The 16340-nt window shown below is 53.1% G+C and overlaps 1 protein-coding gene across 1 annotated transcript; it reads right to left on the bottom strand.

The window, feature by feature from the left end:
- Positions 1–504: 504 nt before the first annotated feature.
- ACTL9 (actin like 9) lies at positions 505–1872 on the bottom strand. Its single transcript, XM_077805383.1, has one exon. The coding sequence runs from the start codon at positions 1870–1872 to the stop codon at positions 505–507; it is 1368 nt and encodes a 455-aa protein (XP_077661509.1).
- Between the last annotated feature and the right edge of the window lie 14468 nt (positions 1873–16340).

Below are 16340 nucleotides of genomic sequence, written 5' to 3'. Positions count from 1 at the left end.
TCTGACCTGACATCCATTCAGCGGCCCCATCTGAAACAAGGCGCTGGGTCTCCACCTGGGCAGGACAAGCACCCATATATCACACACACTCCCATCTCCATTGGGATGAACTGCCCCTCCTTGTTGGCAGCCTTAGCGGAGAGGCCAAGGGTGGACAGAACCAGGGAGATGGAGCACCCTTCTCCTCTGTAAAGGGGAGCTCTTCCCAGAGCAGGGCTAAGGCCTAGGGTGTGGTGGGATGCTGTGTTTCAAGGGGATGCTTGCCCTGCCATTGAGCCCATATTTGCTACTGGAATTCAATGGGATTTGGGCTCCCGAACTTGTTAAGGCTCCTCTGAAAATTCCAGCCTGGAGTGTCCTGAGATCCTTGAATGGATGGCACCATCTAAGGCAAAGACATTTATTAATTGTATGACTGTCCACTACCCAAACAGGAACCAAGAGCAAATTACAAGTTTGGTGCAAACTCACTTCTCCTGATGGCTCCTGTGCCTGCAGTTTAACTCAGTAGCACTTCCGATGGACAATGTACGGCCCATGCTCTTTGTACTGCTCCTTTCGAATCCAACACGACTGGAAGTTCTTCAAGGAAGCCAGGATGGAGCCTCCTGTCCAAGAAGCATAGTTCCTCAGCGGGATGGAGGAAACTCTCAGCTTGGTGTTAGCTGGCACTTTCTGAAGGAGCTCGCTGGAAAACCTCTTCTCCAGCCCCTCAAAGAGAGAGGAACCTCCACAGAGAAGTACATTTTGGTACATGTCTCTCCTGGCTTCTTTAGGGACTTTCTTTAAGCTTCTCTGGGCCATGCCGTGGATGCCTACAAGGGAAACACCGGGCAAGTTTGGGGGGTTGAATAATCTCTCTGGGCACTGGAATCGCTCTTTCCCTAGGCTGATGATCTGGCCATCCGGCAGCTGGAAATCTACCATGTATTCCTCCTTGGGAAGATTGCACTCACTTTCAAAGTCAGCAGCGACGTAGCAGAACTTATGCTTGATGTCTTCCACAATATGCATCATCCTCTCATTAAACGCATGCCCAGTGTCCTTGAGAAGCTGTAGCAGAAAGGAAGTCAAGTCAGATCCAGCAATATCCATTCTCTCAGTGGCATGTGGCAAGTTGTAACCTTCAAGGACTGGCACACTGTGGGTCACTGCATAACCCGCATCTACCACCAAGCCACTGATTTTCCCATGGGCATATACTGACAAGACAGAGTGATAGGCAATGTACATGCCAGGAGAGTTCAGAGATTCAAACACCACTTCCACCATCTTCTCTCTGTTGGTGGTAGGGCTGAGGGGTGGATCTGACATCAGTAGAGCATGCTCTTCTGGAGGAACCTTAAGGTCATGATAGAGCATGTGTCTCCAGAGGACTTCTGCTGCCTCCCAATCAATGATGATGCCATTCCTCACAGGCTCAATGATCTCCACATTGGGTTGCACTCGGGCTCTCTCTCCAATAAAAGTGTCTGGTCCAGTCCTTCCCAACTTTATTGACCTCTCTGAAAGATGGCCGACCAAAGTACCAACAATGGATTTGGGTTTCTGCTGCCCAGCAAATCCTGCTTTACAGCTCCCAGTACCCGTTTCTATCACAACGGCTCCTGTCTTCTTCACAGCAGGGCGGTCTTTCGCAGGGGAGCTAGACCTCTCTCTAGTGAACCTGCTTTCTTCTGCTGTTCCTTTAGCCTTGAGGTACTGATCTGGAGAATGGGCTCCGGATCTTAGAGAGGGGCTCTTTGTCCGTAGACTGCCTGATTGTGGATTCATTGACCTTGAAGTCACCCTTCCCTCATTCATCGTTCTTGGAGGCATGGGGTCTGGACTGGATAGTCTTGAGCTAACTGTCCTTGGACTGTCTGAAGACATTCTAGCGGAGGCAGGAACGGCCTCCCTGGAGGTAAAATGGGGGGTGGCTTTTAGGGGAGTTAGCTTAGGTCCAGGACAGGTTTGATCACTGTTGTCATAGCGAGAACTATGACATCATTCCAGCTTCCTCAGTGAAGCTGTTTCAACAGGATACGCTGATCACAATGGATGATGCATTTCCCCAACCTGGTGGTTTGGCTGACTGTGTTAGCATTCCATTCCCTTCTGGATCCTGTTTGCCTTCAATCTCTGCCTTTCTTCCATCCCTGCCCATCTGATCTGGAACAAGACTTTCTTGGCTGTTCGTTTTTCACTGTCTCTTTCTGACCCTATTTGTACTGGACCTAACCATTGTGCCTTTTCCATTTTTTCACTAATAGCTGTAGGATAAAGCTAGAAGTTGAATTAACCAGTCTTTGCGCCAAAGGAACCCAGTATAAAGTGTCTGCTTCATGATCCTTTCAAAGAGCTTTATACCGATATCAGTTGAATGTTGGTAGCGTTATTTTAAAGGAGCAAATGGAAAAACATGATTCATCATTAAGACTGTTGTAACAAAGGGTGGCCATGGTCATGGTCATGGGCAAAATTGAACCAAGGATCGTTAGCACCAAAGCTGGTATTATCAAAGGGGTGCAGGGGAATATGGGCCCAACTCCCATGAAACCTGGGCATCTAACTCCCTTTAACTCTGCTGACAAGCCCAGGCCAGGTCTCTGCCACTTGAGCCAACTGAGAACTCCTCTAGTCGTGAGAAAGTAGCCGGCTAGCCCCATCCCTGGGACTGCCAGCTGGAGGGAGACCTGGGCAGAGGCACCAATGTCAGCTCTTAAAGGTGTTTAGGTGTCTAAAGATGTAGATAGACACCTAGTGGGATATTCAAAAGCACTTAGGGGCCTTTAAAAATCAGTCCCTAAAACAACGGATGCTTCTATCCAACCTTTAAAAAGAGAACAGAACCTGGCTTCTCCACCCACCCCTTATAACTGGACACAAGTGACACTGCACAGAGCTCGGGAGAGACATCTGCCATGGGGGACGTGGGGGAGGAACCTCCTGAGAAAGAGCGTCTTGCCGAGGAAGCTGGTTTGGAGCCCAGCAGACTGTGGACACCCTAGACGTGCGTTGCTGATCACCCTGACCACCAGGTGTCACTACTGCATCGCAAACAGTAGCCGCCATAGCAGAAAGTGACGGGTGTCAAGCGACCAGCACCACTGGCCTTTTTGATGATTTCTTTTAAATATTGTAAGTGTATCGAGGGCTCGTAAAGAGCGACAGCTCTGGAGACAGGGTTATTTAGTATTATGACAGCAGCCCCCAGAAGCCATGTGCTAGGTGCTGTACAAAAAACGGGGTGAAAGAGAGAATCGCTGCTCTGATGAGCTTACGATTTAATTCGGCAAGGCGAGACACACAGAGGTAGGAGGGGAAAAGAGAGGACGCGACTCACCCAAGGTCACACAGCAGCTCAGTGGCAGGGCAAGAAACAGAGCCCAGGCCAAGGCACTGTCTGCTGGACCATGCTGCCTTTGAGGACGGTTTTCTGTTAAACCACAGCAAAGCACATCCCGGGCAGCGGCTTTGCAAGCTTCCTTTACACCCCCAGTCCTGGCCTGGGTGGCGGGGCTCAGGTTACAGGCATCCTGCTGGGGCTGAAGGTCTCGGGCTTCCCGGCGGGGCTTGGGCTTCGGCCCCCCCATACTGGGGATCGTGAGTAATTTTTGTTGTCAGAAGGGGGTTGTGGTGTAATGAAGTTTGAGAAGCCCTGCTCTAATGCAACAAAATCCCTGGCTCGTCTCCGCAGAAGAGTGAGCTGCTCTTGGGCTGCAAGGCAAACACGTGGGCTGCAGCCACTCTGCCCCATGGGTCCCTGGACCCAACTCCATGCTCCTCCCTACATGTGTCATTGCACCCTGGAGGCCTTGTCTCAGTTAAGGGTGGCATGCTTTGTATTTGCCTTCCCAAAGGCATATCACAGAGGGTTTCCCTGTGCTCTTTTGACATCAGTCCTGTCTGAAGTCAACCCTGGACTGTAGAGAGAGTGTGATTACAAGCCTGGGATCACCTTGGGCAAGTCACTTCTCTGCATAGCCTCGGTTTCCCCATTCTGTAAAATGGGGATAATGCTGCTGACCTCCTTTGGAAAGCCAGGTGAGATCTACTGATGGAAAGTGCAACGTAAGAGGTAGGCATTATTATTTCACAGGCTCCCATGAATCTGGAGCACATGTTAGTGCATGCCCAACGCAGGGTCCCCTGTTTTGTCCACTGCATTTCTTTGTCAGCACAATTGTGGGCTAGCAGCTGTTGGGATCTGTTGCCATGGTGAAGGAGTGTCGCGATGATGTCACGAAAGCGTTTGCAATCAGGAAGGTGCGGAATTACTCAGGACTCAAGCTCGGTGGCCGGCAGGGGAGGAGGGGTCAGAAAGCTACAGCTCCAGCAAAGCTGCCCTCGGCATCCGTCCCGTGTCCTGAGAACCATGTGGTCGTGTGCTGAGATGGGTCGGGTGTGTTGCGGCCTGTGCAACTCGAGGCTACAGCGTAACCGAAACTAGGATCCTGTCACACCAGGGCTACGTGAGTTAGGCTGTTGTCGACACTGCAGCCTTTGTCGGCACAACGTATGAAAACACCACCCGCCTGAGCGACGGCAGTTACAGCGACGTCAACGCTCGTGTGCACAGGAGCACCACGGCAAATCAACTGGGACACGGTGGTTAATTTCTCAAACGGATGTAGCCAATTGGCCACAGGATTCGGTGAAACGGGCGAGGCTTGAGTTTTTGCAAGCCAGCTGGGGGAGGGGTGGCACACGAGGGCTTTGCCATCTCTAATTGCTCTGGGTTGCCTGAGCCAGCTCCTACAATATGTAACTCTTTGAACACTCGCTAAAGATTATTGGTACTGAGCTCCCCCGGAGATGCGGGTCCCATCTGGGAAGGCAGTGGGGCCTAGTGGGCAAGTCACTGAGGCTCGGTGCCTCAGTTTTCCCGCCTGCAAAATGGACGCTGGTTTCCTTTGTAAAATGCTTTCCGACTTACGGACGTAAGGGCTACGTACCATTATTGTGGTACTAGGTGCAGTGCAGTCACAAAGCGGGAGACACATCCTGCCCCAAAGAGTTTACAATTTACATAGTCAACACAGATAGTAGGTGGGAGGGAAAACAGAGGCACAGAGCTTTGCCCGAGGTCACGGAACTGAGGAGTGATAGCATCAGGAGCAGAACCCAGGTGTCCTGGTTTGCAAGCCAGCACCCCGTGGCCCAGCCTGCCACCTGCTACCCTTTTGTCTGCAGCGTTCATTGTCTCCATTACCTTTATTTACTTCTCCCATTTGTTCTGCGGTCTGGCACGCTCTGAATAGCAGAGATTATAGTGACAGACACAGAAATGTCAGCACCGACAAGCAGTAAACCAGGGCGGGGCTCTGACCGAATACCCTGGAAAGGGCAAGTGTTGCAATAGGTTCTTATCTCAGATTGACATTTCCATGATGCCCGCTGAGGAATGGCTGATCCCTTTGACCGGGTCTGAGGCTCTGGAATGGAGCAAGGCCGTTCTAAGGAGTGGGGAAACAGTAAAATGCTCAGACCTGTACACTACATGCCCTGTTATCCTGGCTCTGGCGGTGGCCAATAGCCAATGATTCAGAAGAAGAAAAAATAATCCCATAATACACCTGACCAGCTGTGCAGTTCTGTAAACAGAGGTTGGAGGGGGGGCCTTCCTGATCCCTCAGGCTGTCAGTTTAAGCCCTGAAGCATGAGGCTTAATTAGCACCCTGAACTCTATCAATGACTGTGCCGGGTTCTCCTTGCCCCACTAGCTGGGCTGCAGGTCGGAGTGGCATGGTAGAGACAAACAGAGGGAATGGCTAGGGGAAGTGGTCTCTAGCCAGTGCTGGGGGAGCGGCACTCCTGGGTGAGGCTTCTGGATGCCTGGGAAAGGATTGCTGGATTTTAAGCCAATGTGGTCTCTTCCCCCACACTCAGTAGCCCTGGCGTTTCATTCATCTTGATTAGAAACCAAGGGCAGTCATGTTCCAACCCCCTGCATTCAGGTGTTGCAATGCAAGACGTGAGCTGAAAGTGTTCGCCACAGCTGGACCACAGAGCAGGCAGGAGGAGGAAGAAGGGGATCAGAAGAGTCCAGGCCCCTGGAAAAAAATGGTGCTCAAAAACCTTTCTGCCAGATTATTTCCTGTTAGGAACTTGGGAAGGGCTGTGCCACACAGGCAGTGAAAGGGTTAACTGGAGCCAGGGAGCAATTAGTGAAGCTAGTTGCACCTGGAGGGTGGGCCAGGCCCAGTTCAGAATGAGTGCTAGCTGGGGGGCAGGGAACCATAGGCCTTGGGCTCCTTTCCTGAGAAGGGAGCATGGGGGAGAGGGGTCAGAGACGGGAGAGGACAAGCTGCCTCTCTGGGGACACAGCCCTGGGAGGCGTCCCTCAGTGCAAGGAGCTGCAAAGGACTCAGTAGAGCTTGGAAAGGGCTGAGGCAGGATGTAATCCAGGAGGCTGAGGGGAGCGAGGACTGCAGGCAGCCCTGGGGGAAGAGGCAGGACGAGTGGGGACTGAAGTCATGGCCTTAGGCTATTAGATAGTTGTTTGCAGGGAGAGTTTTGACACTGTTGAAGGGGTGGGCCTGCGCGGAGCTATGAGAAGAAGCAGACCCCGGCCTGGGACATAGCAGCCGTCCGCCAGGTGCACCAGAGGAGGAGAGCCAACTACGCCAGACCCAGCCATTGGGGGGGCACACCGGCTGGTGAGTCACTATTTTTCTCAGCGGAAGGATACGTCACTAAAAACACTCTGAACGCTGGCTTCCTGGCCATAGAGGGAATCACTGTTTGAAATCCAGAGGCATGGCTGGAAAGTCCCACATTACAGTATTTCTTTGCTTACCAAAGCCTGTGGGAAGCAGCGTGTGAGTTCAAGTAGGAAGCAAAGAGAAAGGATGGTCCAGTGGTTAAGGCATTTGCTAAGGGTTTGGTAAACTTGGCTCCCAAGTCCTTGCTCTGCCACCGACTCCCTGTCTGACCTTGGGTGAGTCACCTAGTCTCTCAGTGCTTTAGTCCCCCCTCTGTAAAATGGGGATAATAAGCGTTTCTGTACTGCACAGAGGTGTTGTGAGAATAAAAACGCTCAAGCGAGAGGGCTGTATACTCTGAAATAGAACTGCCCTAAAGCTGCTTTAATTTACACGGGAAGTTGGGCAGACTCCTGCCAGGCCCAGAAACAGGGGCCCTCTGTGCCCATTGTGAGCACAGAGAATCATCAGCCCTTATATGTTTTGTTCTGTGGCTCGAAACACCAGGCAGGCACCAATGGTTTATTGCTTAATCCCAGCCCAGATGCCAGCCAGTCCCTTTGGAACTCTGTCCCTCCAGACAGGAGTTTTCTCCAGATACAGAGTGTGGAATGCAGTCCCTGTAACTCAGCACTGCCATCCTATTTCATTACCTGCCCGTCCACCCTGTACCCTGCTGAGCCTGTTGGAGTAGTAGTGACTGATGCCACCAGATGAGTTTTTAACTCCTTGTTTCCTCCAGCTTAAAACTTTTTTGCATACGCATAACTCAGAACACACTGAGCTTTCACCATTTGACGTTGTCGTAGAATCATAGAAGATCAGGGTTGGAAGGGACCTCAGGAGGTCATCTAGTCCAACCCCCGGCTCAAAGCAGGACCAACCCCAACGAAATCATCCCAGCCAGAGCTTTGTCAAGTCAGGCCTTAAAAACCGCTAAGGATGGAGATTCCACCACCTCCCTAGGGAACCCATTCCAGTGCTTCACCACCCTCCTAGTGAAATAGTTTTTTCCTAATATCCAACCTAGCCCTCCCCCACTGCAACTTGAGACCATTGCTCCTTGTTCTGTCATCTGCCACCACTGAGAACAGCAGAGCTCCATCCCCTTTGGAACCCCCTGTGACGTTGCACTCCATATGATTTTATGAAAATATGCTAATGAGTGTGAATATAATGGAATATGCTTCATGCAAAAGGTCTCTTGTAAGGTGTCATTACAAATCTTATAATCTGTTGAGTGTGGTCATCCTATTTTTATAAATGTGTCATTCTTGTATCTGAAACGAAAAATATAACTCTAAGGTCCGATGAAGTGAGCTGTAGCTCACGAAAGCTCATGCTCAAATAAATTGGTTAGTCTCTAAGGTGCCACAAGTACTCCTTTTCTTTTTGCAAAGACATACTAACACGGCTGTTACTCTGAAATAAGGTCCTATTGTAATTATGCAGTGTGGGCCATTAATGGTGGTTTGGAATCTTGATGGCTCCCATCAACTAGGACAATTGGTTGTAAATGGCTCTGTTTACTTGCAAGCCTTCCTGTGAGTCAGGCCAGGAAGAATGAAGGCTTGGGGGTCTCACAGGACATGTGACCATGCCACCTGGTACTGGAATCCATCTTAAACCTGGAGCTTTTCCATTTAGAAGGCGGGGATGGGGACCCAAAAAGTAAAAAGATTCCTGCCTTGTGCCAAAGCTATATAAGGGGGTGGAACAGAAAAAAGGAGATTCCAGTCATGAGAAATCCCCTAGTTACCATCTGAGCTAGAGCTAACAAAAACTGTACCGGGGAAAGGATTGGGCCCAGACTAAGAAGGAGTCCAGTCTCTGAAAGAAGCTTATTGGAACATCTCTGAGGGTGCAATTTACCTGTATTCAGTTTCCTACTGTATTAGGCTTAGACTTGCATGTTTTGTTTTATTTTGCTTGGTAACTTACTTTGTTCTGTCTGTTATTACTTGGAACCACTTAAATCCTACTTGTTATATTTAATAAAATCACTTTTGCTTATTATTGAACCCAGAGTTAGTGACTAATACCCAGGGGAGCAAACAGCTGTGCATATCTCTCTGTCAGTGTTATAGAGGGCAGACAACTTATAAGTTTACCCTGTGTAAGCTCTATACAGAGTAAAACGGATTTATTTGGGGTTTGGATCCCCTTGGGAGCTGGGTGTCTGGATGCTGGAGACAGGAGCACTTCTTTAGCTGTTTTCAGTTAAGTCTGCAGCTTTGGGGCGTGTGGTTCAGACCCTGGGTCTGTGTTTGCAGCGGGCTGACGTGTCTGGCTCCGCAAGGCAGGGTTCTGGAGGCCCAAACTGGCAGAAAAAATGAGGACAGAGGTAATCTCAGCACATCAGGTGACAGTCCCAAGGGGGTTTCTGTAATCGAACCCGTCGCACCCCCTGTCAGGTAATTGAAGGCTGCTATCAAATCCCCCCTTCACTCTTCTCTTCTGCAGACTAAACAATCCCAGTTCCCTCAGCCTCTCCTCGTAAGTCATGTGCCCCAGCCCCCTGATCATTTTCGTTGCCCTCCGCTGGACTCCCTCCAGTTTGTCCACGTCCCTTCTGTAGTGGGGGGATCAAAACTGGACGCAGTACTTCACACCCGAACCAGCCAAGAGCCTGTCACAAAATAATCTTGAAACGTTCTGCCTGAAGTCAATGACCTGGCAGAGCCAGGCTCTGACTGGATCTCCTCAATCCCAGCCCACAAGGCCATCCTTCCTCTGGGCCCTGAGAGCACATCTGGTGTTCTTTAAGCTAAGTGCTTAAAGAGCCCCATGCATCAGCCTCTGTCAGCCGATGGCACTGGAGGCAGGGCATCGGCTGAGGGGGGAATGCACCTGGCACTCTAGGAGGAAGTTGGATTAGCTTGTTTTAAGATGGTTGGTAAGAAGGGTGTGTCGAGCACGGAGTGTTGCCAAAAAGCTACCTTCCAAGACAAGGCAATTGTTTTCACAAATCAGACCCCTCATTCTCTCCCTGGCCCACAGGGCTAGGGGAATAGTTCTACCTAACAGTGCTGCAAACAGTGCCCGAGGGAAGGGGAGATGCAGAAAATAAGAAGCAGGGATCCCTTCACCAAGGAGACGTAGGGCTCTGTAGCGGAAGCCAGGGACGGGCATTATGTGCTTGTCTAACTCTTTGCGGCTCGGATTCTGAGTCCTGTGCCAGGTGAGGCATTGGTGGCTGCTAAGCTCTGTGCAGGGCTGCTCCTGGGGCAGTTGCCCTCAGTGCAAACTTCCGGTGGTGCCAAATCAGAATCTGGACGGGTTGGGGGTGCCACGTCTCCCTGTCTTTTTTCTTGGATTGTTGGCGTGGGGGTGGGGGTGGTGCGGTGCCCTGAGTGGCAAAACATCTAATGCTCCTTCCCTCCCTGAGACTGTTGTCCTTCTGTGTGTCTGATCCAGAGGCCAGGGTGCAGGAATCACCGGGTGGAAGTCTCTGGCCTTTGACCAGAAAGAGGTCAGACAAGATACACACAATTATTTTGATCAACCAACCGCCTCCTAATAGGGAGTGCTCCGGTCTGATGTCCGGGAACTAAGGTCTAACCACAGTCCAGTCAGAGGTGGGACTGCGGCTTTGATTGAGCTAGCTTGGGTATGACGACAGGCACTGCAGTTACACCTCTGAGTGCAGTGTAGACGTAGCCTTTAGACCTCGACTGGTTCTGCTGGGCTGGTGCCCACCTCCTCTGTGAATCCGGCACGGAGGTTGATCCACACTGACCCGTGGTCACGGTGAATATACAGTGTAGTTCTACACAGGGCTGCTTGAGGACGTCGATTGCAATCTATGCTGCAGGGGGGAATCTCTAAAGAGAAATCTGGTCACGGCAGCCAGCCCTCCTTAGCTTGGTGCTCTAATTTGAATGCAGTGTGCCTTGCTTGCTGCCCGCTTCCGTCAGGCGCTGCACTGCCCAGCAGCGGCCAGGAGATGGCAGGAGACACCGGCACATCTATGAACTCACGCAGCTCAAAAAGAAAAGGAGGACTTGTGGCACCTTAGAGACGAACAAATTAATCCCATGAAGCGAGCTGTAGCTCACGAAAGCTTATGCTCAAATAAATTGGTTAGTCTCTAAGGTGCCACAAGTCCTCCTTTTCTTTTTGCGGATACAGACTAACACGGCTGCTACTCTGAAACCTGTCATCATGCCGCTCAGTCTCTGGAGACACAGCTCAGAAATGCTTCCCACCCAGTAGCCAGCCTCAGTCTTCTCACATGGCTTGCCCCAGAAAAGCTGAAGGGCTGGACTGACAGCCAGGTCGGACGCCCGCCCAGAGCAGGGAGCTCAGCGAGGTACGCAGGCGGCCGTGCCCATCAGCTGAAATGTGGCAGACAGAGAGTGATTCACAGGGAGGGTATTTGTGGGGAGGGGCAGGGCGATGACGTTGTGGTGTCCATGAGCACGGAGCGGGCAGGAGGCCCTCCACCCTCTGCCAAACACCTGTCAGCGGGCGGAGACGCAGGCTCAAGGAGGGGACGTGAGTGTCCTCTGCAGAACCAGCCCAATTCTAGAAATTCCTGCCCCGGCCAACTTCTGCTGGGCTACAGAATGTTCTAATGCGTAGTGTGACCTATATTGTCGGAGGCTTTTCTAGCACCTTCCACATCCAATCATTAGCAGTAGGGGAGTCCCTGCGGGGCAAAGTCGGGGGCTTAGCTGACAGACTGAGGGATCTGTGCAGCTGCATGGAGCACGCACAGCCAGCAGCTAGGTCCCTGCTCCCCTCCAGAAAAGTGTACCTATGCACCTCGACGCTGACCTTCAGCACCCCACTCATGGCCCTGTCCACTCGGCCTAGTCACTTTTATTCAGACCCACCTCCCCGGCATTGCTTCGATTCTGGGCCCTCCACAGAGCTTGGCCTGTGCACTGCGGTGGATCTAACCGGAGAGCTCTCCGTCTCATCTGGAAGTTGTCTGCTCCCATCACCGTGGTCTCTAGGGGCTTGTCACAGGGCCTGAATGGGTGGGTTGGTGCACCCCTCGCTCAGATGCACACTGAAGTTCCCTTATTGATTCTGCTCCTCCACAACTTGCAGGGGGGGAAACATCAGTGACCAAACAGCACACTCAGGGGCTGCCAGTGTCCTGTTCCCTTAATGGGGGGTGAGGATTCAGGAGACAGAACCCAGGAGGAGGGTAGAGGTTGGGGTAGCTGAACTCATGGGGCTGGGTTGGGCAGATACAAAGCTGGGTGGGGGCTGAATTGATGGGGGGGAAGGGCAGGTAGATATGAGTGCTGGGCGGGGGAACAGGATTGACTTGGAGGTTGGGGGCAGCGGGGGAGGGACAGAGGCGGGGGTGAGAACTCGTGCAGGGTGGGAGGGGAAACTGAAATCCGCTCCCCAGTACATCTGGGACAGCAGGCACCATGAAGCATGGCTCAGACACCCGCTGAGGACGGGCGGGGGAAGTTCAACAGTGGAAAGCCAGAGCAGCAAACACAACATGGTCGTTTTAAAAAATGCGTCTCTTGGCTTTCTGGGGGATCCGACTCGTGCCTTTTGATCCCTTGCGGCTGGCAATACTGGGAGAGCGACGCAGCACAAACCAGGCGGCTTCTCACGCTGCTCGACCACCTGGTCTCAAAGGGCGAGGTCAACCGTCAGCCCTGACCCGCCGTGCCCTTCGCTTTCCCATTCCTGTCTCACCCTCCACCCTGTTGTGCCAGGCCAGGGTCTCTCTTGAGCAGCTTGGGCCCGTGGCTGGCTCGTGCCAAGACCGTCACGGGCAAACGTTGGCCAAGGAGCCCGACGACTCTGCGCAGCAGGTGGTGATGTGGTACAGAGGAGGCCCAGAGAGTCGTGAGCTGTGATGAGCATGTTGCTCCCCACTGGCTCAGGAAGGAGAAGCTTGGAAGGGGTGCAAGCTTGCCACACACAGAATTGTACTGTCAGCTGGAGGGCTGGTGGGTGTCTGTTTGCTGCAAAGCTAACTCCTCGCTCTGGGCAAGAAGAAACCTGAGAGAACCATCCAGCCGCACACGCTTTCTCAGCTCCCTTCTCCGTGCGGGGGGATGGGCCCCTTTCTCTCTCTTACTTAGAATCTTGTCCCTGCCTTAGCAACGATTTAAAGCACAGAATCGCTGTGGGTGGGTTGGATGCAAAAGTCTCCCAGCAAAGGCCGGGAGGCTTGGCGGCAAGACAGAAGCTTCACGCGTGACTCGGCCTGTCAGCCCGGGGTGCTTCTGTATCGCATGGGGGGGTGTCTCCGCGCTGCAGCTGGCCGCGAGCTCCCTGGTCCGGGCGAAGAGGCTCGCGCGAGGAGCGCTAACTGTGGTAACGTGGATGTTGCCGCCTGGGCACTTAAACTCACCCAAGGCCTGGGAGCCTGAGCGGCGATGCAATTCTGAACCTGCTCGCTCTAGCCCTGCTAGTGTGAGTCTCTCTGCCCCTTCGAGATCCCAGTGCTCTCTAAGCTCGGTGCGGGCGGTGACGTAAAGTGGCGTTGAGCTCTGTCTGGCAGAAGAGCGTAGTGGTGGGAGGAGAGAACTGGGAGCCAGGACTCAGGGGTTCGTGGCTTGGTTGCATGACCCTAGGAGCTTCACTGCATTAAAAATAAACCCTCCCTGGCCTTCCTCCCTGCCATAAGCTCTGCAGGGAGTCAGTCGGAAAGCTAGGAACTGGACCCAAAGCTTCCGCTTGCCAGGCTCAAGCCTTAGCTACAAGAGCCTCCCAGGCAGAATTATAAAGTGGTGGGGCAAGAGAATTCTCCGGTGCAGTGTCAGGGACACGACGTTCTCCTGGTGCCTCAGGCCCCTGCTTTATAGTGGGTGTGTTCCTTGGGTTACTTTTCCCCGGGCGAAGGGTTTTCCTGGCAAAGCACAACTCCTCTGGAGGATGCCAAAGCACTTTCCTGACTCTGTAGCCTGGCCCTGTTGCAAAGGAGTTTGGAAACCAGTCTCCAGAACCTGGTTTAGCCAGCCATAGTGGAGGGGCCTGCCCCGCCCTGGAATCCTGAATCCCAGCATGTTCCAGTCTTGATCCCTCCCTAGCCCAGCGGGAGGGGCTCACAGCACAGTAGTGGGAGCTGGCTCCAGGATTCGGACGCTGAGTGTGACAGGAGAGCGATAGGAAAGCGATGTCTGTGGGTATGGAGTTAGCTAACCGAGCACCATCTCCTGGCACGTAGGAATAGCCAGCATTAAGTTAGTGGCTTCAATAAAGCCATGGGTTTGTGCTTTGTAAATGGCCCATCCTGAGTCCAGGGTTTGATGTGCAGTGCGGATAGGGTGACCAGATGTCCCCCACCCCCTGTTCTGATTTTCACACTTTCTATCTGGTCACCCTAAGTGCGGAGCTAGGGTTAGGGGGCGAATCCATCCATTGAAACAGCTGTGAGTATAAACCTGGCTCTCCCCTGTGTTGTCTGTCCCCACCGGTCACCCAGTCCCAGCGCCTTTAGGTGCTGCCGTGGGCCCGACATGGAGCGAGCCGGGACCTATAGGGCGCTTCGGGTGAAAACGCCAGCTAGAATGGCATGGTTGGAATGTATGGCTGAATAAAACAGCCTCTTGCCCCTGGACTCACTGGGCCAGATCCTAGTGTAACTCGCTGGGGTGGGGTGGGAGGGTTAATGGGTGTTAATTGTTTCCAACAGCAGAGAAGCTGGCCCTTTAATCCAGTTAATTAGTCCACAGCCTCCCTTCAACCCCAGGCTGCAGGGCCATGAGGTATGATTACACCTGGATCTAATGAAAAATCCCTCCACTGCATTCCCCGCTCTGAGGGTCTGAACGTCCCGGGCTCTTTCAATACCAGGCTGCTGTAACAGCAGTGACTGCCCAGAGGGCTCTGAGGGGGTGATGTGGGAGGCAAGGGTGGGGAAAAGCAAGCACCCCATTGCAAAACCTCTCCTACGCTGAGGGCCCAGCTTTCTGACCTGTGAAGGCTGCGGTACATTGAAGGCAGACTCAGAGCTGGCCAACGTGGCACAGAGCCACGGTGAAGGCTGCTAAGTTACCCTCATGTCCAACCGTCCGTGCAAGAGGCACGCCCAGGAAAAAGAAGGCAAGGCCAGGGTACCACTGTGCCCCCGGTGCTGCCCCAGAAATGCCCTCTGCTAACATCTCTGCCTTTACCACAGCAACTGCCCTGGGGCCCTGATGTCACACACAGAGCCCCGGAGCCAGTCGCAGAGGCCAGGCTCGGAGCATCCTGCCAAACCGGTCAGGCTGGAGCAGGGGAATGTGTTGCTTTTGCCTTCTTTGTGACTCCACGGCCATGATCCTTCTCTGCCCCTTGACTGCGTCGCAGATTGTGTTCTTATCCTGGTGACGCTGGGGAGGGGAATGCAAGAGCTGATCTCCTTGAGCGCTGTCCTAGCACCACCCTCTGCCCCTTCTAAGCACCCTGCTGGAGCTCAGCCCCCGTGGGCTCCTGCTCCGACTGGGTGCTGTTCCCCCGAGCTACCTCCCTCGTTCAGTTGCGCAGCGAATACCTCCGGAAGGGGGACTCTGCTCTGTTGTCCTCAGTGACATGCTGCAGCTTCTATTTCCCCTTCCCACCCTCCCACCGCTCCAGGGGCAGCCACTGTTCCCTGAGGACTTGCCAGCCCTAAGGCCATCCGGCGTTGTGTGTTGGCTGGCTGGTTCGTCCCCCATCCCGCTCAGTGGCACAGAATGTCACTCTTCACAGCTCAGGGCCTGGAGAACGTCCGCTCAAGGTGGCTGGCCGGAATGTGCCCCAGGCTGGGAGTAAGTTGTCTTCTGAGGAGCTGCAGGAAACTGCAGGGGACTGGACTAGATGTCCTCTCGAGATCCCTTCCGGTCCTATGATTCTATGATGGTTTGAGTGGCATGCCTTGTAGGCATCCTTGTCACCACTGCACCTGGCCCTACCAGACCCCTTTTGCTGGAAGCCTTAGCAGAAGGCAAGGGGAGGGCAATCCAGGAAGAATGGGCCCGAGGCCTGGGTCCCTCCAGAGCCACTTTGGCTGGAGGGGACATGGAAAAGCTTGTCTGTTCTGTGGATAAAGTGAGGCTCTGAGTCTTCAGGCATCTCTCGCCAGCTGTGTATCCCGATCCCAGTGCTTAATTTGTAATGAAAGAGGTGCCAGGGGTCAAGCCATTCTTCTACATTCATAACTGATGCACCAATCCCAGAGGTGCCAGGACTAGGAACTGCCAGGCCTAGAGGTGCCGGGGCTCAGCTCTGGCAGCCCTGGCACAAATGAAACACTGTCCCATCCCATCAACTTTTAATTGAAGTGGCGTAGTGGAGAGAGAGGAGAAGCCCCACTGAAGTGAGGTAGAGTTCAGAGTGGGTGCCCGGGCAAGGGAATGGGTCCAAACTCGATGCCAAGCTGATGAAACACAAAGCGGTGGTCGGAAAGGGAGAAAGGACCGAGTGGGAGGGAGGGGGATGGGACTGCTGGTGTTTCGGCGAATAGAGTGTGACAACGAAACCTAGGAACTAGAGAGCATGTGGCCGGGGCTCTGTCTTGGTATGTGACACACCTGCCTTTGGATACAGCTCTCGCCCCAGGGGTGGTGTGACTCAAACGGCTGCTCAGAGACCTGGATTCTATTTTCACCCCGTGCCCTTTGCTGCTGATGTCAACTGAAAAAGTCAAAAATGTTAGAACAGACAGAGAAATAGAAACTTTCCCACCCCTGCGCATCAGACCTCCCTGCC

The sequence above is a fragment of the Eretmochelys imbricata genome, chromosome 25 (genome assembly GCF_965152235.1).
Source record: "Eretmochelys imbricata isolate rEreImb1 chromosome 25, rEreImb1.hap1, whole genome shotgun sequence".
Classification (NCBI taxonomy): domain Eukaryota; kingdom Metazoa; phylum Chordata; order Testudines; family Cheloniidae; genus Eretmochelys; species Eretmochelys imbricata.
This window is presented reverse-complemented; position numbering and strand designations above follow the sequence as displayed.

Coding starts and splice junctions, on each gene's coding strand:
- ACTL9 (XM_077805383.1), bottom strand. CDS start 1,872: ATGTCTTCAGACAGTCCAAGGACAGTTAGCTCAAGACTATCCAGTCCA.